Consider the following 21624-nt stretch of genomic DNA (forward strand, 5'->3'; position numbering starts at 1 on the left):
CCAAGTGATTGATTGATTGTTGGTTGCTTAAAGTCCAGTTGCAAATATTTCATGCATATTCAGTTCGAGAACAAGTTCACAATAAATACAATAATCTTGTCATAATAGAGGCCATAAGGGATGATGGTCGGAGAAATTCCGAATGCCACTTGAAAACGAGGGCACATTGGATAGGGACAGAGATTTTGCCTTACAACAGGCCACCTACGGTCCCTCAAAGAGTTGTTGTAATGGTTCTTAATGTGCAAAGAGCGTGGCACTCTCTGTACACGAGCCATTGGATTTAACGTCCCCATTCTAACCGGACGTGACTGCGAACTTAATACATCCCGCACAGCCAAACTTACACCCCACTTCCGCAAGCGTTTTACTGCATGTCGGGAGAAGACCAAGTGACCATATTTCTATTCCCCAGTCACCCTTGCGAAGATTCAAGATGCGGTGTTTGCGGTCAAGATATAAAATCTTCAAAAAGAACAAATAAAACACCCACAATACAGAAACTCGCCAATTAGTGTCCATCTTGGTAAAAAACATTTTCAAATAATACCTATTTTTAAATGTAGACGGGATGAAGCCTATCCAAAGGAGATGGAATGTTATTTCATCACAACGTTCCGATCAAAATTGAATCCAGAGAAATTAAATAACGAAAAATGCTGGAACGTCACAAACCTCCTTAACGACGTCGCCCATTACGACGCTATATCAGTTATCATGAAGAGTCACAACGGAAGGATGAAATCGATTGAACTTGAAGTGTTAACTTGTTACTTATTTTACTTATTATTTATGAATATATATATCTGCACATTTGAAAATTATTTAGATTAAAACTGACATTGAAAAGTAATACCTGGCCACCGAAAGCTTCATTTTTATGACGCTCAGGAGGTCGTGTGGTCTAGCGGGACGTCACGGCTACAGTGTTTGCGATTGGGTATCACGATATCATGGGTTTGAATCCCGGCGCGGGATGAACAAAAAATTTGCAAAAGCAAATTTACAGATCTAACGTTGTTGGGTTTATGTTTAGACGAGTTGTATATATAATATACAAATGTACTGGTACCATTCCCAAGTTATGTCCCTTCGAGATGGAACACAGAGAGCATAACTGGGAACCAGTATGTAAACAAAATTAATTTTCTATGAATATTCACGATCTCCCCAAAAGAGGCGTGTTATAATAATAGCTGTATTTACAAAGTGCAACCTAGAGATAAAGGATACAACAGCAACATTTAAGTCTGCCTCTTATCTTGAGTTTCATCTAAAAATTGACAATAAGGGTCAAACAAAATTTTACGATACACGAGATGATTTCACCTTCCCAATTGTGAACTTTCCATTTCTATGTAGCAACATTCCAGCAGCGCCTGCATACGGAGTATATATTTCCCAATTGATAAGATATTCCCGCGCTTGTATTTCCTATCATGATTTCCATGATAGAGGGTTGCTGCCCACAAGGAAGCAATTAAACCAAAAGTTTCAAATGGAGAAGTTGATATCCTTCGTTAATTTTACGGACGCCATCACGAGTTGGTTAACTGTTATGAAATAACCGTTTCACAGATGATATCGGATATGTTTTACGTCGTAATTACCATTCCCTTACTTTTCATGAATGTGACTTACCGAATGAGACTATTTACCGGGTTTGTAATAACATAAGCAACACGACAGGTGCCAAATATGGAGCAGGATCTGCTTAGCCTTCCGGAGCACCTGAGAACACCCCAGGTTTTTGGCTGGGTTTGTGTTATTCAGTCCTTAGTTTTCCATGTTGTTTCTTGTGTACTATTATATGTATGTTTGTCTTTTTTTCAATTTTAGCCATGACACTGTCAGTTTATTTTTGATTTATGAGTTTGACTGTTCCTCTTGAATCTTTCGTCCCTCTTTTCGGATGATGAGTTGAGTATGACGTCCGAACCAGTAAAAATTTCTGTTTAGGGGCCGGCAGATGATGCACGCCTGGGGTACTATATTTTATCGGTTTTTTGAAGACCTATTGGTGGCTGTTTTCTGCTCTTTGCGCTGTTATTGTCTTTTTGGCACCTTCCAGGTTTCTATTTTAATTTATATATCATAATTGTACTCTAAATATGAAACAGATATCAATCAATTATTCATTTTTTTATGTCTTTGTTTGTACCTTTACAAATCATTTAGGATATCATCAATAGACTTGAAAAATAAATGTCAACCATATATCTATTAATAAAGTTAAATAGTGTTAATAAATACGTTCAAAACTAAGTCGAGACTTCTCCACAGTTTTGTGTGATCGTTTTCATAACTTAAGTGATGCGACCTCATTCTTTAATTTACTCTTGAAACAAGTGAACAACAACATAATGCATTACTTATATTCTTTATTTAACTGAATGGTTATTTATTTTAGTTTTTCTTTCCCTTTCCCTTTTCCCCTGACTTTCCCTTTCCCTCTGACTTTCCTTTTCCGTCTGACTTTCCCCTATTATTTTTCTTCTTTTTCTTATCCTTCTGATTCTTGTTATTTTTTGTATTAATTTTATCTTTTATCCAGTCCAAGAAAGCAGAAATTCTGGTATGCACACTTGGAGAAATTCCATCGCAAGGGTTACTACCAAATGATAGTGCGCCTACAAGCTTATTACTGCATACCACGGGTCCACCACTATCAGCCTGAATGAATAAACATAATTTAAAATAAAAAAATTAGAGTAAGCATAGACACAATCTTTAATTATTGTGTATTAGACCAGTTGCAACTGTAACTTTAATTGACGGCTTAAGTAAACTAAATGACAAGAACTTCATAAATAGCTTTTTCAATTGAAAAGTTATATTCCAAAGAATTTTATTGTAATCCTTGATCTTATAATACTCAAGGTTCTAGACTTGTAATCGTGCATGACGCGGCATATCAACCTCGTCTTTATTTTTGTGTGTAGGTGTATGTGAGAGGGGAATGAAAACAGCACACACAACCAAAAGACCAAAAAAGTTAAAAAGTATATTTTAACAAAACACAGGTTAACAACCGATGTTCTTGAACTCTACTGACTGCCATGGTGATTGCCAAATAAACGGATCACCAGATGTAACAAACTGGCTCTCTCTATGTTGTTTTTTTAGATGTATTTCTATTTGTATCCATCTGATGAGTAATATAAAAAAAAGTTGTGGTATGATTGCCAAAGAGACCACTCTCCACAAGAGACCAACATGAAATAGAAATTAACAATTATAGGTCACCGTATGGCCTTCAACCATGAGCAAAGCCCATACCGCATAGTCAGCTATAAAAGGCCCCCAAAGGACAATGTAAAGCAAGTCAAACGAGAAAACTAACGGCCTTATTTATGTAAAAAAAAAATGAAAGTTGACCTATAGTTGTTAATTTCTTTGTCATTTGGTCTTTTATGTAGAGTGGTCTAATCGGCAATCATACCACCTCATTTTTTCTATACTTAATTATTTATTTAATACCAAACGATAACAATACACTTGCAGAAAAGATAGTAAACCGCATACATGAGGTGCAAACAATCTTATCTGGATTTCCATAATTCGTTTGTTTTCCGTCATGTTAGGAAATGAAACGGTATTTCCAAGAACATACAATTTAACTCAAATGAGGATAGACTCTTGATGTTTTTTAAAAGTCGAAATAGGATGAACGAATTATATTTACCCGGAGGCAAACATTACACAAGCACAAACGAAAAATTATAAACAAGTCTAAATTGAAAATAACGTTCAACCCTATGAGTGCGTTGGATAAAAACTTCATTTTTTTTTTGCATGCAAAACAAATGTCTTGGTAGAGGTGTATAAATATAGCACAAACAACACTTTTCTAAAAGGAAAACAAATTGAAGAAGTATATTTTTACAATAGGCGTTTGACTACCAGGTTGAACATCGGATGTTTCTAAGCTATGCTGACTGCCCATGACGATTGCGGAATAAACGATTCACCATATGCAACAAAATGGATCTGTGAATCATTAATTTGATAAATATGCACCCACAAACACACTCACACACACACACACATATATATATATATATATATATATATATATATATATATATAGGTTATCGAAATCTTTATCATTGTGAGTGGTCTAGCGCGTCGGGCATATTGCAATGACATTTGGTGCCACGATATCTCAGTAAAATGAATTCAGATCCCGGTGAGGAAAGAATAAACCAAAAAATTAAAGCAAATTTACAGATCTAACATTGTTGTACTGTTATTTAGACGAATTATATATATATATATATATATATATGAGTATTGTTAAAACTTGTGACACAGAAGAAGGCCATTTGTTGGGCCGAAATATTTGTCAACACGATTTAATAACAACATTTTCGTATAATAACATCTTATATCAGTACCGTTGTGCAAATCTTTAGACTGATATAATTTTGTCTTTATCTGCATAGTATCGCCTATTCTAGACGATCCGGTACATAGTAAATTTGCTGGTTGGTCCTTTTTATAGACTTTGATAGATATGTATATATTTGTAAGTACGTCTGAGCCAGTGACAACTCTACAACAGATTTATCCATCGGATCACCAGCAGTGATGGTGATACATGGATGTGTACATTATGTATATACAACTCGTATCTGTATATAAAACTCGTCTCAACCCAACAATGTTAGATCTGTAAATTTGCTTTCGCCATCGCCGGGATTCGAACCCATACTACTAGTACTTAGATATCGTGACACCAAATCAACTGCACTGTAACCTGCGCGCTAGTCCACACGACCACCTGGGCTCCAAAAATGAAGCTTTCGGTTGCAGGGTGTTACCTTTCCACGTCAGTTTTAATCTAGCGTCGTACTACAGTAAATGATATATAAGACATCAGCTCAATTATCTATAGTAAAGGATCCTACAAATTAATGTAAGATACAGTCACAGAAATAATTATATTGATAGGAACTTCTGAACCAGTGACAACTCTACAACAGATTTATCCATCGGATCACCAGCAGTGATGGTGATACATGGCTGTGAACATTCTGCATATAAAACTCGTATATATTTGTATATATATATAGTCGGGCATCTGCAATGAAACGTTAGCTAGCTTTGACAGCGTTTGTGAAGCGAATGACGCTGTACAGTATTATCAATACAATTATGAAATGTGCCCTCATGTAAGGTTTGCAAGTTTGCGATAACCACAAGAAATGTAAGGTTTGCGTCAAATGAAATGTACTTACCCGACAAGAATCTTTATCCTCGTCTTGAAGACAAATTAATTTGTTCCAATAGGCCTCTGGAAATAACGGAAACTTCCAAACCGAAGTCCAATTACTTCTACAGTATTCAGTAGTAACAACAGGCATATACTGTACTTGTAGACGATCAGGGAAATTACCTCCTAAAATCAGATGAAGTTGCAATGATTGTAAAATTTAGTTATTGTGAGTTCGAATTTTTCACAGTATGTTCTATAATAGCACTATCCAAGATTTTTCATTTTATTTCATTTAATTAAATTGATGAAAATTAAGTGCTTAATTTTCATTATGAACTGTTTCACATTTTTCATGTCTGGACGCTTTATAGCTGACTAAAACGAATTGTCATTTTTCATTGCTTAAGATCTTAGAGTGGCCTATTATTTCTTACTGTCTATCATCTAAACAATGGTGGATAGTGTCAGGGTTGGCCATGACAAGGATTTGATGAGCATTGCTCAGTCAAGTGGGAATTACTTGGAAAACCCCGGTTTGACTGGGTTATAAGAAATACTGTCCTGAATTTTGAATAGGATTTAGTATAGGATTAAACGCCTTTTTAAAGGAATTTATTGTATAAACTCGACCAGTTCTCTCACAAACAAATGCAAGTCCACAGGACTTTTATGCTATGTTTGTGAGTGACTTGGTCCATTTTATACACCAATAAATTCCTTTAAAAAGGCGTTTAATCCTAATAATTCTTTCAAATTGGAGATATGGAATATATTTTTCTACAATCGTTACCTATATCATCCGTAAATTGAATATGTATGTCACGGAATAGGCCTGGCGCATGAATATATTTGTTGATTAACGCAAAAATAAGTACTCAATGAAATTAAACTGCAAAAACTCTTATTATCATTCTAACGAATGTTTTCTGTATTATTTTATTGAACAATTAACTTGCAATGAAAATACATTTTGATTACGTCGTTGTTAATATTTCTGTATTATTTTATTGAACAATTAACTTGCAATGAAAATAACATTTTGTTTGCGTCGTTGTTATTATCGCCTCCATCTTGTTTACATTGGTTACGAAAAGAAGTTCGGTCAACGTCGTCTATCGAAAAATGACCAACGTCAAGATCAACTACCGGAAGTCCTCTTGACCAATCATATCAACGTATTCCCACATATGCAAATCATATAAGAATTATTGATCAATAACAAATGAAATACAATAATAATACTTTTTTTTTTAAATAAGCCAAAATATTTGATACATACATATACTGACTTGTTTGAGAGTCTTAATTATACAAGTGCATGAATCTCAGAAAGAACTCTTCTTGTAACTCTGATATAAGTGTACATGAAGACATATAAATACCTTTTCCCAATAGTCTTCCTAAATTATACCATAAAGCCTAAGAATTTTTTTTTGTCTCTCAAATATACTTATAACTATTATATTGAATTTACAGTCAACGTACAATTTACGAAAAAAATATTTTAAAAAACAAAATTACGTTCATTCCTAAAAAATGATTACTAAGTTTTGGCATATTTGACTGTACAATGTCATAATTTGATAAATAATTATTTTGATTAGAACGCCGCAGATTTGTTTATATAACAATAATTAGCCTTTTCATTTCTATAAGTCATGATGACATATCTGTTTATGGTGTTCATTTTGAAATATCATTGTTCAACAAATAAAGTTTACAATTCACTAAAAACACAAAAAGAAAACGAAAATTTTGTTTTCAGCCTACATATATAGAATAAATGGAGAAAAGGATAATATTCAATCATCTAGACATGACTCTCAATGTGTATACAATTTCTATATTTAGCTATCATACTATGACTCTTTTTGCCCAGTATTGTCCGTTTAAACAACCAGGGTTTGAATGTCCATTTCTCATTTTTCGCCCTTTTTATTCAAGGTTCAACCTTGGAAAAAAACATACCCAAATTGACATCTGTATCTCCCCATCCTGTTATTGTGCACACCTCTCCTGTATAGTTATGGCCTACATTAGTGTCCAGGTCGATTTTGTTTATAGTAGACCCGAATTTAAGCGGTTTCTGAAGCTCCAGTAGCATAAGGTCATTTTGAAGAAAATTTTTGCCTGTATCAAAGTCTTTGTGCTTTAAAAATATTAAATACAAATCAGTGAATCAGTATATGCAAACAGGGTAATTCCATGTTAACAAATGAACCATTAAAACAAAACATTTTACTTCTGGTAAACCTTGTTTAAACTGCACAGTATTGAGCCCTATTACAAATTTTCTCCTACATGCATTAAGATGTTATCGGGCAAAACATTGTATTATAATACTTGAAAGCAGATTTTCTCATGCAAAATATTCTGGAATTCTTTGACGTCACAAACAAAACTTCTATGTGTATTCAATCTTGAACAAAATTAGATTGATGAAAATTATTCATAACTATAATATTATCAAATCATATCTGTAAATAAAAGAACCTTGATGTATGGTCACGTCGACAACATCGTAACATATACAGGTAGATGAACGAAATTACATTCAAGTAAAATATTTGAATACTAATATAAATTCTAAACGCTAACCGATAACATCTTATTTGAAAAAATGACTTAAAGTTCAAATGTTGAAATCATTCACCTTCAAAGTACAGCAAATGCTTAAATATTGAAACTTGAAGAATGTACCAATAACATTAAATAACTACAGTCTTGAATACGAAAATAATTTCTGTTCGTTTAAGGTGGTACATAACACTACAGGGAAATCAATCTGTAAAAAATATGTTAGACGTTTGTCTCACGTTCTTTTATTTAGGTAATATTAGGAATTTTCAATGATAAAACTTTTTTGTTTGTCAAACTGCTATAAAAGCAATTTTTTTTTCTGATGAAGTGTGTGTTTTAAGTTTTTTTTTAGAAATTTTGATATAATCGTATAAGTGTCAAAATTAACATTTTATTAATATCTTATAAAAATTAAAAGAGTCAATTTATTTTTAGTCAGGGAGTTTGGTACAACCCTTAAAGAGCAAAAAAGTATAAAGGAATAATAAGAGGTTATAAGTCGAAGTGAAACAGACAATGACATGGCCGAAACAAATTCGATGATTTAAACGTTACCGCGTGGAACTCTTTGTTTGTTAGATTCCTTGTAAGCAAAATCACAAAAATGTCTATATAAAGTGGGATATATATTCTACTAAAAAGTAAAACAACAAAACAACCAGTTAAAAATTCTAAACGGAAAGTCCATAATCAATTTGCAAAATCAAAGCTAAAACATAAAACTGCATACCACATGGAACTTTTTCACTGCTATAAATTCTATTATCTGACTTAAAAACGAGCTTCCAGCAGCAATTCGCATATCCTTTGCCCTAAAATGAAAAAAAGAGATATATATAAAAAAAAAGCTTCTTTACAAGCGGCATTATAAGGTTAAAACTTTTATACCTGTTTGATATATTTCAATCATTTTAAATTTCCATATTGCAAAAACAAACTTGGCATCAAATCACAAAATTAAAACAATTTCATTATAGCGATAGTATAATTGTTATAATAAAAGTACTTTGAAAATAGTTATTCATTTGCAACAATACAACTGTCATCATCATTTCATCTAGTTTATAAGATCCTTATAAATTAAACTACAATTGGAATCGCGAAACTAACAAGTAAATAACATTGAAGATAATGTTGATGTACACATAACTATGACTGATCCATATGTGGTACCCGTAGTATTTAAATGCAAGATTATCTATAAACATTAAATAAGAAAGCTCACTCATAGTTGAACAGATTACAATGTGCGGCTGTAAGAACCCAGCTCTTGTCAATTATTGCGCCTCCACATGAATGGGTATAATTTACTCCACCTCTTCTTATCTGAAAAGAGACCATCCATGGATGATCTTCTATGTCGGCATCGTCACCTTTAACAATCTTTACACTTGCAGCCGTAGAAACCTAAATAATGATATCAAATTAATTAAAAAAAACTTTCGTTATATATTCTTTATCAAACCCGAAAAAAAGACATTCGTTTATATAAATGTTACATTATAAATCTATAATCTACCAAGTAAAAACACCTCCTTAATATCGAAAATAAACTTGTCATTAACAAATCACGAAATTAAAACCATTCCATTAAAGCGTTAATACAAATGTCATTATAAAATAAATTTTAAAGCCAGTTATTTATTTGCAACAACATAGCAACCTGGATTTACTGAATAATGACCCGAATTTCATGGTTTGTGTCTTTGATATGTAGAAATAATAATATAAAAGTTATTTTGTGGATGAAATTACAGTTAAATCTCTTAGATAAAACAGTTAACCACTTTGTACTTTTGAACAAGGGTGGTAAAATTGAAGATGATTTGTACCTATACATAACTAAGTTTTGTGTGTTCGATTGGCTTTTTGTGATAACATTTGTCAAGAAACGCTCAAACCTGAAAATATCATTAAAATACATGCCTATACGTACACTTGAAACAGTTGGAATCCTTAACGATGCTAAACATAGAAATTCAAAGTCTTTTTTTAGTTATTATGGCGGACTCCAATTGACTTGAATTGGCTTGTCAGTTTTAAGGCTGACGATTGGAAGTACTCTTTGAGCAGTCCGACTTTCTTGATCAATATAAACAGACCGATATGAAATATCTCATAGTGGTAAAAGTGGTTTTGACCCAAATCAATATATTAAACAATTGATCATATCGAATACATTGACGTTCCTTGATAAGGAACCGTGCTAATAACTGTTGAAATAAATTTTTACTATCATCAAATATTGGAATAATATTCATATACTCACTGTAGCCATGTAGAACACTACAAAAACATCATAATGTTTTGTATACGTTATAACAACGATTATTACAATGTAGTAGTTTACATATAAGCATTGATATCCGAATGCATTAGTTTAAGTAATATTAGTATTACTATAATTATTACTGTACTAGACTGACTGCTAGAGAATGGTCTGAACAGTATTCAATATTAAGCATTGGATATGTCTAAACATTAACTAAAATTAAACATACCTAAATAATTGATTGTTCTCACTTTTCAATTATGTTAAGATCAGAATTGTTTTAAAAGACTAAAATACATTTAATTTTATGATTCATGCTTACACTACAAACCATTAAAAGTCTGAAATGGCCTATATCTGTACTCGACTGTACTGATTTATATTCGACCAGTCTGAATTCGTCTGAGATTTACTTGATAATACTCGACTGTTGTCTGAACCATACTTAACAGTCTGAATGTGTACTTGACAAGTACTTAACCATTTTATACGAGTCTGAACCGTCCTAGACCTAGTCTGAACCGTACTCGACCTCGTCTGAACCATACTCGACCTAGTGTGAACCATACTTGACCACGTCTTAACCAATCTAGACCAACATGCAGACTTCTAATACGTTCAGGTATTTCACATCCAATTTTTTATGGTAATATTCTTTATAAAGCACAAAGGTGTCAGTATTCATCTCAGAAACTTACAAAACCTTTGAATAGACTTATTAAGAAGGGATATAATTACGATACTGTTGTCAAGTCATTAGAGATTGCATATTTTGGCGTTAATATTGAGTCACTGATAAGGTCTTTGCATCGGAACTAAACACATTATTTTTTAAAAAAACAGTTGTTGGCATGACACGGGTTATGTTCTTCTCATATATGTTATGATGCTAGATACTAAACCCCTAACGGGAAGGATTGTGCCTGATGTTCATATGATGAAATCATAATCTTTCAGTCAGTTTAATTGAAGTCTGGAGCTGGCATGTCAGTTAACTGCTAGTAGTCTGTTGTTATTTATGTATTATTGTCATTTTGTTTATTTTCTTTGGTTACATCTTCTGACATCAGACTCGGATTTCTCTTGAACTGAATTTTAATGTGTGTATTGTTATGCGTTTACTTAACTACATTGGTTAGAGGTATAGGGGGAGGGTTGAGATCTCACAAACATATTTAACCCCGCCGCATGTTTGCGCCTGTCCCAAGTCAGGAGCCTCTGGCCTTTGTTAGTCTTGTATTATTTTAATTTTAGTTTCTTGTGTACAATTTGGAAATTAGTATGGCGTTCATTATCACTGGACTAGTATATATTTGTTTAGGGGCCAGCTGAAGGACGCCTCCGGGTGCGGGAATTTCTCGCTACATTGAAGACCTGTTGGTGACCCTCTGCTGTTGTTTTTTATTTGGTCGGGTTGTTGTCTCTTTGACACATTCCCCATTTCCATTCTCAATTTTATCTATTCTTTGTATCAATTTAGGAATTCTTTTAATAAAAATGAAATATGAAATCAAAAATGTATTCAATACAGTATTGAAATTAAAATTACACAATAGTCAACCATAATATAACTTCAGCTCAATATGAATCAACACTTACATAATAATGTATATCAACTTTTAAAATATAATAAAACAAGCTGATCAAATAATCTAAAAAAAATGAGTTGTGACTAATATTTCAATATTATTAAAAATTTTATGAATATTTTGGAAGTATCTTATGGTAACTGGACTATTTTCACCATTAACTTAAGCCTAGTATAGATTTATGGTGTCAGTTGAGTTCAGGTAATAATGCAGTGAATGTTTTTTATTAAGATATATATAAAATAGTATATAAAACAACTTAATAGATTTTAAAAAAAATGAGAGCTTAATTGTTTTGTTTTATTAAACCAAGAATTTAATATAATCATGATACTAGAATTTCCATAGCAATCCTTGATAACCTTTTTAAGAAAGGAAATGTATTCCAAAGTAACAGTAAAAAAAATTTCAATAAACTTAAGTATTTTTTTGTCAAATTAACATAACATACATAAAGCACTTTAATATGTTCTAATTACCTCAGTACATGTGTGTTTTACAAGTAAAAGGAAAGCCCTATTTTTTTAAATTCGTGTATTACATTATCTAGTACATACATGTATATTCGAAAGGCCTTGTTATTTAATTTAAACAGGATGTTGCAATTTCGAATCAATGTTATTTAAAATTTAATACCTCTGGCCAGGTGTGATCTTATTTATGAGTTTGCCCCCAAGCAGAGGTTATACTTTATATTTCAAAAAAACAATTTTATTTATTCATTTAATTTTATCACTTTTTGATATAAGTTATATATAATATATTTTTTTTTATCCTAAATATAATCAGAGATATATTTCTTTTATAAGGTTAATTTTTTTATAAATTTTGTTGGCTGTTGTTTTAATATCAGTTAAAAAGAAATTTATTTGAACAGTTAAAAAAGTAGAGGTTTTTGGTATAGTATGGTTCAGACTGGTCGAGTATTGTTCAGACCTTTGGTTAAGTATGGTTTAGACTGGAAATACAGGTCGAGTACATGTCGAGAATGGATTAAGACTGTTTCAGACTGGTCGAGTAATAGTTCAGACTATTTTCAACGGCAAAGATAAGTGACAAGTACGATTCAGTACAGTCAAGTATGGTTCAGACTGTGGTCGAGTAATGTCAAGTAAAAGTCAGACCAATTCAGACTGGTCGAGTAAAAGTCAGTACAGTCGAGTACAGATATAGGCCATTTCAGACTTTAATGGTTTGTAGTGTTACTATTTGAAGCTAACTCTATTGATGGTTCGGTTACTTTGGAATTCATTTGATTCCCTCGGTTTGTTATAATGACTTATCTTTTTATAATCAATTAACGATACATTTGTCTTTGAAAATATGTTGTAAACTAGTGTCGTTTGGATTCATGAGCAACTAAATGATTTACCTACCGACAAAAACACTGACAATGATAACTCGATACATCTTTATGTTCTAACAACCACACGTCTGAAATTGAAAAAAATCCACTTTCATAACCAATTACCTGTATCTGATGACTATTGGACCCTGCACATGATGGCATCAAACCGTCAATGAATCCATCAGTAACCTTTACAAACTATCGCACCCTTATTGTGATATTTCTCAAAAAATATTTTCAATTTACCTGCTGTATTGCCAATAGGTGTCAGAAATGGTTATTTCTATAACAACGTTCCAAATAATTGTTTGCATAACAGGAAACAAGTTTGTTTGAAGACTGTTCCAAATCTACTGTTCAACAGTAAGATTTAAAATCTAAATCTTCAAAATGCACGAAAAAGACTTTTTGATAGATGCATACTCTGATGGTTGCTGTTTTATCGTTTTCTTTATTTTTTGTAGTCTAAAAATCACTTTTGACTTTCACACAGAATATTAAATCACAATCAATGTTTTATTGAGAAAACAACAAAATGTATTTGAAGTTGACAGTATGATAACTTTAGACGATGCTATAAATTTGTTAATCTTTGATGATTTTAATCTCAACACAATATCAAATATAGAGGTGGTATATTCATCAAGGAACCAATCTCATCGATAAAAAAACAGTTATCAGACTGCCTTTATTTTCATTGACTGTATTCAATTACAACAGTTAATAACCAAGATGTTACGATATTTTAGTTTGACTTTGTGGTTATTCCGATTATATTTAAAAGTGAAAACACAACACTAAATTAAATTAAAGCAAAAGTAACTATTTGAAATACGCTTCAAGATAATATTAATATTTTTGAAACAAAATTAAAATGAATAAAATAACCAGACAAACATAAAAAGAATACAAAAAAAAGAATGTAAAATTAAAATTAAAGAATCATGAAAAACAAATCTGCTTGAAAAACGTATTTCGTACAATAACATAATATTTCGATCAGTTTTATTGATTTTATTATTCTACATTGGCTAGAGGAACAGAAGGAGGGTAAAGATCTCACAAAATACTTTTTACCCCCCGCATTTGTGCGTCTGGATTAAGCAATCATTGTTCAGTTCAATATTATTATCACTGTAATTACAGGATAGCAAGACACACACGAATGGTTACGGTTTATAAAAAGTATAAGCCACTTTGTTAGCAATTCATCATCAACTAAGTTTATGAAAGGGTGGTGATATGTACTCTATTTGTTTATGTTCTTGTGACATTTTCATCGCAGAAAAGCACTTTGAATCGACAATACATTTGTTTAAACAGATAACTTAGTCAGCATCAAATAGTATGTAGATGTACATATAGCACGAAAAATAGATAGTCATAGGTCAATGTATGATTTAAAAACATTGTTAAGAGTTTTGTATTTTCAAATTTATCTCAAATATTGTCCCTCAATTGTAGCAATACATTTTTTTTTTACATTATTTGTTTCTAAAGTTGAAATGTTTACGACTATTTTTTTCGTGATTAAATCTAAAAAAAGATGACAAGATCGTTTATTCCCTATCCACAGCAGCGCATGATAACTATCAAACGAATTAAATGTTTTAAGTAATTAGGAGTAGCATGTATATAATTACACAGTCAGGTCGTTATGGTATGCCTTAAAACAAATTTAATTGAAACTTGGTATCGTCCGGGTTAATTCGTCAAAAGAGGGACTGAAAGGAAAATAACTCCACATAGGTACTAGTATATATTAGTTGCCCATACCTATTCCAATCTTCTGTGTAATCTATAGGAAATTTATTATCAAAATATTAAAGCTTAACTCAACAATTAAATAAATCTTAATTTTTTTAATCCCAGCAGTCAAAATATCTTTCTTTTTATAATATAATTGTAAAATAGAAAGAAAAACACCGTTTAAGACGACTTTTTTTAGAATAAAAGAATATAATAATTATAAATTAACAAACCTGAATTGAAATGGTCGTCGTTTTATCTACCTCTTCTGTTATGATATAATGATCTGAACAGCCAGGTTTATATACATCTATACATCTACGTAGTGCGTGGTATGTTGTTGAAGCTGTTACATCTTGTTTTGAACATAAAATTTCAGCACGTCGATAACAATTTACCAATTGACATTGGTCACGGAAACTAAAATAAATAAATCTTTATGGTAATACAAATGTGATTTAATGAAGCAGCAATACAAAAAGGAACAATCCACCAGTCAAAGGAAAACAAACAGCCAAATATCAATACACAAAAAGAAAAAATTTCCGCATCAAATCAGCAGACAACAAAAAAATGAATTAAAAGAAACCAAACATATACCAGGGATAAACTCTGGTACTTCGAAAAGGGTGGGGTGATCCTGTTTCACTACTTGCATCAACCATGATATTTTAAACTAAAATGAGGCCGCATTCGGTGATATCAACAGCAAAGAAACAAAAAAGATATTATAGCAACGGGAAGTGTAATATTGGGTTTGCTTAATATTCCTTATTTGTTCACAAACAGAAATACTTGAAACTAGTTTACATAACATTACGTTGTATAATACTTAAAATTGAAAACAGTCATTTTAAAGAAAAAAAATATTGATAAAATCTAATATGGATTCAAATAATATATCTATTCTTCACAAATATCATAAACGATGTGGACTTCAGTAATATTGTTTAGGATAACGAGAAGTGCCACATGTCGAACAAAGATTTCGGAGAAGACATTCCTGTTCTAGAGATTGACGTTCAATATACTATTAATAAACATAAAATTGAGAATGGAAATGGGGAATGTGCCAAAGAGACAACAACCCGACCATAGAAAAAAAAACAACAGCAGAAGGTCACCAACAGGTCTTCAATGTAGCGAGAAATTCCCGCACCCGGAGGCGTCCTTCAGCTGGCCCCTAAACAAATAATTACTAGTTCAGTGATAATGAACGCCATACTAATTTCCAAAATCAAAAGGAAATAGTCAATATTGAAAATAACTACTGGTCTAAACATGCATAGGACGAATTCTGAAAAATATATCGTGAGAGAAAAAATGACCTTTACCATTACGTATACATATATAAACGTAAGGATATGCAGGTATTTATTCAACATCTCATGAATAGATAAAGTACAGAATAAGAGCGTTTGGTTTTTTTATGGCAACACAAAAAAGTCGGCTAACTGGGCTAGTGATAACCTTTTCGACAAATACTTGAATCGAACCAGGGGTTGTAAAAACTACGTAAAAATACCAGAAATACATTATTAAAAAATCAAGTTGTGCATGCACATGATATTGCAGTCTCGGGGCTTACTATTTCTACAAAGTAATTTTATCAATATGGATATACTAAACTTTCAAAATTCATTGCCGCTTTTCCATTTACCATTTATATCTTAGATCTACGCAGAGTTTGAATTTAATTAATAAGGAAAGCTTCTGATCATAATATCTCCTTATCATTATGTCTGTCATATTTCATTCTCTTTTCTAAGCACTTTTAGAATAACATTTATTTAGTGACATTGGATAGACACTATTCAAATGTTACAGGAACATTATTTTTACGTTGCAGACTCATTGACGAATACTCATATAAATATAGGCTAATATTAAGGTCACAAAATTTCATCAAGTTGAATATTGTTATGACTGGCTTAACATCCAACTTTTTTTGGCAGTTGTTTATAATGCTGCTTTGTTGAAAACATAATGTAAGGAGCAAAAACTAATAAATTGTATAATGTGACATTTACTGGGTTCCATCAGACAAAACTGTAAACATTATGGTTATCATACAGTCTGTGCTCAGGCACTTTACAACTGGAATGATACGCTATGTCACCTTTCCTATGTCTTAGCCATGCTTCACATCTATTCAATATGATATTTTTAGTTACAATTTATCGTCACATGGCAAACTGATATTTAATAGGTACATACATGTACAGTTACCGATAACTATGAATCCATCAACAGATCATTCATAAACTCACAAATTTAAATTCAAGGATATATTATTTCTAAAAGCTCACCTTACTTCAAAACAAATTGTATGTCGAAATATCAAGATCAGTGTAATTGAATACCTAAAATACCAGACATATTTCTACAGCAAAATTAACGTGAGGGTTCAAACCATACAGTTTTATTAATATCTATATGAATGTGTGTATCAAGGTTATTTCCTTAGAGAGATTTTATGGAGTTTTTTTTTTTATCTTATTCTGTGCAAACAGTTATGTTTTTTTTTTAGATAAGTCTATTATGAAATTAAATAATGATGAAAATTCCATTGGAAACTTAAATGAATATTACATGTATGGTAGTAGAGACGTTTTTACTTTGAAAAAAAAATCTAACATGACAGCCAGAAAATAAGCCTTGATTTGATATGGTCCTTATTTACGTCCACTTGAAGCTTTGCATAAGTAGGCTTAAATGCGTTCTTTTTAGTATGTTTTTCTTTGAACAGCATTGATACTTTAATCGTCATTATTATACATGAGCCACGATTAGATAGATTGTCTATCTTTAACAATATTAAGGCATCAAAAATGCTCAGTTGTTTGGTCGATTATTATAATAAACAATGTAGTAGTTTTTATTTTATAATAATTTAGATAATAATTTATTCTCTGCTGGATAAATCATGTTTTCAATAACATGTATATTAATACATTTTTTAGAATTTGTACATGTATATTTTTGAAATATTTGTTTATGAAATTATGAAATATATTAAACTAAATGCGACATCTTGTATGGCAAGAAAAATATAATGGGTAAGCATTTTCGCAGTTAATTATATATTTACATAATGATACATAAATTAACTATATTTTTTTGATTTTTTGATATTAACAAAAATAACAATAGTGTTTGATGGATTTCGTTTGCTGAATTCTTTATAGAAAAGCCTTCAAATCCATTCTTCAGCTAATAATATTTGTTTTTGTGATTTCATCAAGTGATATCTAACCAAAGTCGAATATAAACTAATTTTACTTTAGAAAATAACCAAAGAATTCAGCAAACGAAATCCATCAAACACTATTGTTATTTTTGTTAATATCAAATTCCGTTTATATTGTTTAATTCAAGTAGTGTACATGTTGCGACATTCATGTATTATACAAAATCACAACTTTTCAAAACTGTTTCCTATAAACAAATGAACTCCTACACTCTAAAATATCCAATGTAATTGCTTAAATAGCTGTTATATTGATGTTGATAACTGTCATTGTATATGACCTAAAGTGAAATTGTTAATTGTTTCTAAATGGTGAATGTTTCATTCCCTAATGAGAAAAACAATTGTTTTCAAATATGACAGACATTGATAGTTCATTGTTGAAATCCACATCCTGTGCATAAATTGTCCCTGTTAACATTATAACATTGTGGTCTACTCTTTCAGAGTACAATCACGTTTTGAAAGTATGTATAATCAATCGTCGTACAACCCAAATTGTCCCAGGTGTTTTTTTTTTATTATCTTGGCATCGGGTCGTGCATCTGACGCAATTCGCTTGATTTTGTGTTTTCCCTTTATTGTTATTCTTTCTTCCAAAATGATATCAATTGGTAATCAAATAAAAAGATGAAATAAACATACTTAATATGACGGGAATGCATTTGTCAAGACCGGAAACGACCTTTAATTGTGTAACCTCCGTTATAACAAAGTTAATCCCCAAAGCCTAGCCGACACACACGTGTGCTTGTAAACAACAATATTAAAAAACTATTATAATGCTGAAGACACATGTGGGGTTCATTTGCAGATTATTTGATGAATATTAAGTTATATAAAAGTAACACTCAGGGGCCTAAAGTTTTATCGAGTATTTTGATGGTCATATTCCAGTTTCTCTTCAAGTGATTTGTGATTTACATAAGTGACATAATAAAGACACTATTATCATGTTAAAGACATTTTTTGTTCACTTGCGCTTCTTTTCGAATATTGATCTATATATGAGCAACAATTAAGGGTCAAATTCCTTTTAAATTATAATTTTGTGTTATATTCCAGTCTTTAGATCTGTTTTAACACTTAACAAATGGAACGATAGTATATAGCACCATACATCTAATCACTTTTACCGGCTGACCCGAAATCTCTCCTGTTTGAACTATTGGCGTCATACAACAATCTCTTTTTTCATTTTGGCGTCAGATATTTTGTATTATGATGTCAATTTTACGGGAACCTGTGCGATGACCAGTAATGGCGGAAAAATAACGATTAGGTGTACTTATAAACCAAGCGAATTATTTATACAGTATGACATTCATTTAATTGAAGTTATAATTGTTTTTCAAATCGTTGACACTAGGCCCATACAATAAGAAACTTATCCGTCAACATATCATTTATAAATTGTTAATCTTAAAAGCCGCTGATATTGCATGTTCAATTGCCCACCTTATTGTATATAACAGTGTCCAGATCAGTTTGAAAACGTAGTTAGATGGTACTGAAAATGTGAAAGGTTTGGAAACTTTTATTTATGTAGTGCAAATCACAAATCTCAAAATCTTTTAAAGAGGACTCGTTGTAAAGGTCAACTTTTTTTGGTTGATATATATCGTGACGAAAGTATCACTGTACTATTATGCATATTTTAGGGGCCAGCTGAAGGACACCTACGGGTGCGGGAATTCTCGCATTGAAGACCCATTGGTTGCCTTCGGCTGTTGTTTGCTCTTTGGTCGGGTGGTTGTCGCTTTGACATATTCCCCATTTCCTTTCTCAATTTTACATTCGGAAACAACTCTTCGGGAATACTTGTTGGATATTACCAAAGAAATTACAAACTTTGTTGTTTGAACATTTATCCTCCAAAACTGCATGTACTGTTAAAATTTTCTGGCATTTTAGCAAATATTCGTTGTTGTACACGTTCGTTAACCCATAAATTACATGTTTGTACTCTAATGTTTCAATTAATGTTAATTCATATTTTTAACTGTTAAATAAAACTGTTTTTCCTGGTGTAGTTTCCTACACACAAGATGTCACACAGAATATGATTGTAGAAATTTTATGTAAAATAATGATGTAAATGTATTGGCAAAATGCATTGAATTAATTTGTCTGTGTTTTTGTGTTCAACGAGAAAAGATTGTATATGAAGTCTTTAATCACAAGAGGCATAGCTCCATTTTTAGCATGAAACGAATAATGTTATATGGGTTGCTTTCGGTGAGATTTTAGAACTTAAGAACCTTGGAAAGAAAGACATTTTTCCATTTTTTGACTTATACAATGTTTTTACTTTCGGCGTAATCAAATTATGAATATCTCAAAATTATACTTGCATACAAATTCAAAATATTAACCCGTCAGGGTCGTTGTTCCTATTTTTAATCTTATAACATGTTCATGTAACTGTTATAGAATACGGGCTTCAAATGGTATTTATACTATCAAAAGAGAACAACCAATCTATGGGATTATTCAATCTGTTGGGTTTCATAAATTGCAATTATCTGTTATTCTGTTATTGCGAAATAACTTATTTTTTTTTGGTTGTCATATCTCTTTCATACACTTACATGCAAATTACTTAACTGCGACTTTTAAATCTAAGTTAGAATACATTTTTAGGCTGCTAGCTTTTTTTACCATATTTCAAATAAAAACACAGATTTGATTGTCGCTTTTTGTTTACCTATCTGGTTTAACTTTATTAAATACTGAGCTGTCTACTCGTTTTAAAACGTATTGCGTACATGGTTTGATTTATTTTCTCCCGTGACTTCAGTCTATTGATTATGTTAGCCATTTAAAAGTTGCCTGTGAATTTATATTCCATTTTTTTTGGGTTATCAGTATATCGTACAATGTAATAAGCATATTTTGATATCCAATAATTGAATAGAATAGTTCAGAGCTAACTTATAAATGCATGAATGTCAAAATTTGTATTGCCTTGATTGTTTTGTTTGTATAGATTTTCCCTACAAAATAGCAATTATTGCCTCTCCGTTAAGACTTGTTCATTAATATATGGAAAAGACATAAGTACAATATATATGATGTAAATAAACACATGTGGATAGTCACCTCATTGTAGTCATACCGCATCTCCAAATGTATTTATGATTAGCATGCCATTAAATGTTCATGTTATTTCAAAAGATTGATAAATGGTGAATATGTCAAAGAGACAACAACCCGACCAAAGAGCATATAACAGCCGAAGGCCACCAATTGGTTTTTAACGCAGCGAGAAAAATCTCACAACCGGATGTTGGTTTAAGCTGACCCCGCAAATAAAATGTGTAAATGATCAGTGAAGAAAAATGTGTAAATGATCAGTGAAAATGAACGTCACACTAAACTCCAAAACATATAAATGAACTAAAATTAGAAGACAAACAAGACTAACAAAAGCCAGAGACACCTGGTCTTGTACAGGCGCAAACATACGACGAGGATAAACATTTTTTTTGTGACATATCATTCCTCCCCTATAAATCTAACCTATGCATAATAAAGAAACACACGACAATACACAGAGCAAAACTAAGCTTTAGAGATATCCGACTCCGATGGCAGAATTTGTAAAAAAATAAACTT

The 21624-nt window shown here is 31.5% G+C and overlaps 1 protein-coding gene across 1 annotated transcript; it reads right to left on the reverse strand.

Moving 5' to 3' along the window:
- Window positions 1-2364: 2364 nt before the first annotated feature.
- Window positions 2365-15077, reverse strand: LOC139481273 (chymotrypsinogen A-like). The gene is made up of 8 exons (XM_071264454.1): window positions 14990-15077; window positions 13036-13093; window positions 10068-10084; window positions 9024-9205; window positions 8529-8610; window positions 7187-7367; window positions 5241-5401; window positions 2365-2673 (listed from the first exon to the last, which is right to left on the reverse strand). The coding sequence occupies exons 2-8, from the start codon at window positions 13067-13069 to the stop codon at window positions 2407-2409; spliced, it is 924 nt and encodes a 307-aa protein (XP_071120555.1). The 5' UTR covers window positions 13070-13093; window positions 14990-15077; the 3' UTR covers window positions 2365-2406.
- Between the last annotated feature and the right edge of the window lie 6547 nt (window positions 15078-21624).

The sequence above is a fragment of the Mytilus edulis genome, chromosome 7, assembly GCF_963676685.1.
Source record: "Mytilus edulis chromosome 7, xbMytEdul2.2, whole genome shotgun sequence".
Lineage (NCBI taxonomy): Eukaryota > Metazoa > Mollusca > Bivalvia > Mytilida > Mytilidae > Mytilus > Mytilus edulis.

Excerpts from the sequence above, each read along its gene's own strand:
- LOC139481273 (XM_071264454.1), bottom strand. The coding sequence starts at position 13,069 with ATGTATCGAGTTATCATTGTCAGTGTTTTTGTCG. Across the intron at positions 8,611-9,023 it reads TGTAATCTGTTCAACTATGA|GGCAAAGGATATGCGAATTG; the intron begins GTGAGCTTTCTT and ends TTTTCATTTTAG. Across the intron at positions 2,674-5,240 it reads AGGATAAAGATTCTTGTCGG|GCTGATAGTGGTGGACCCGT; the intron begins GTAAGTACATTT and ends TTATTCATTCAG.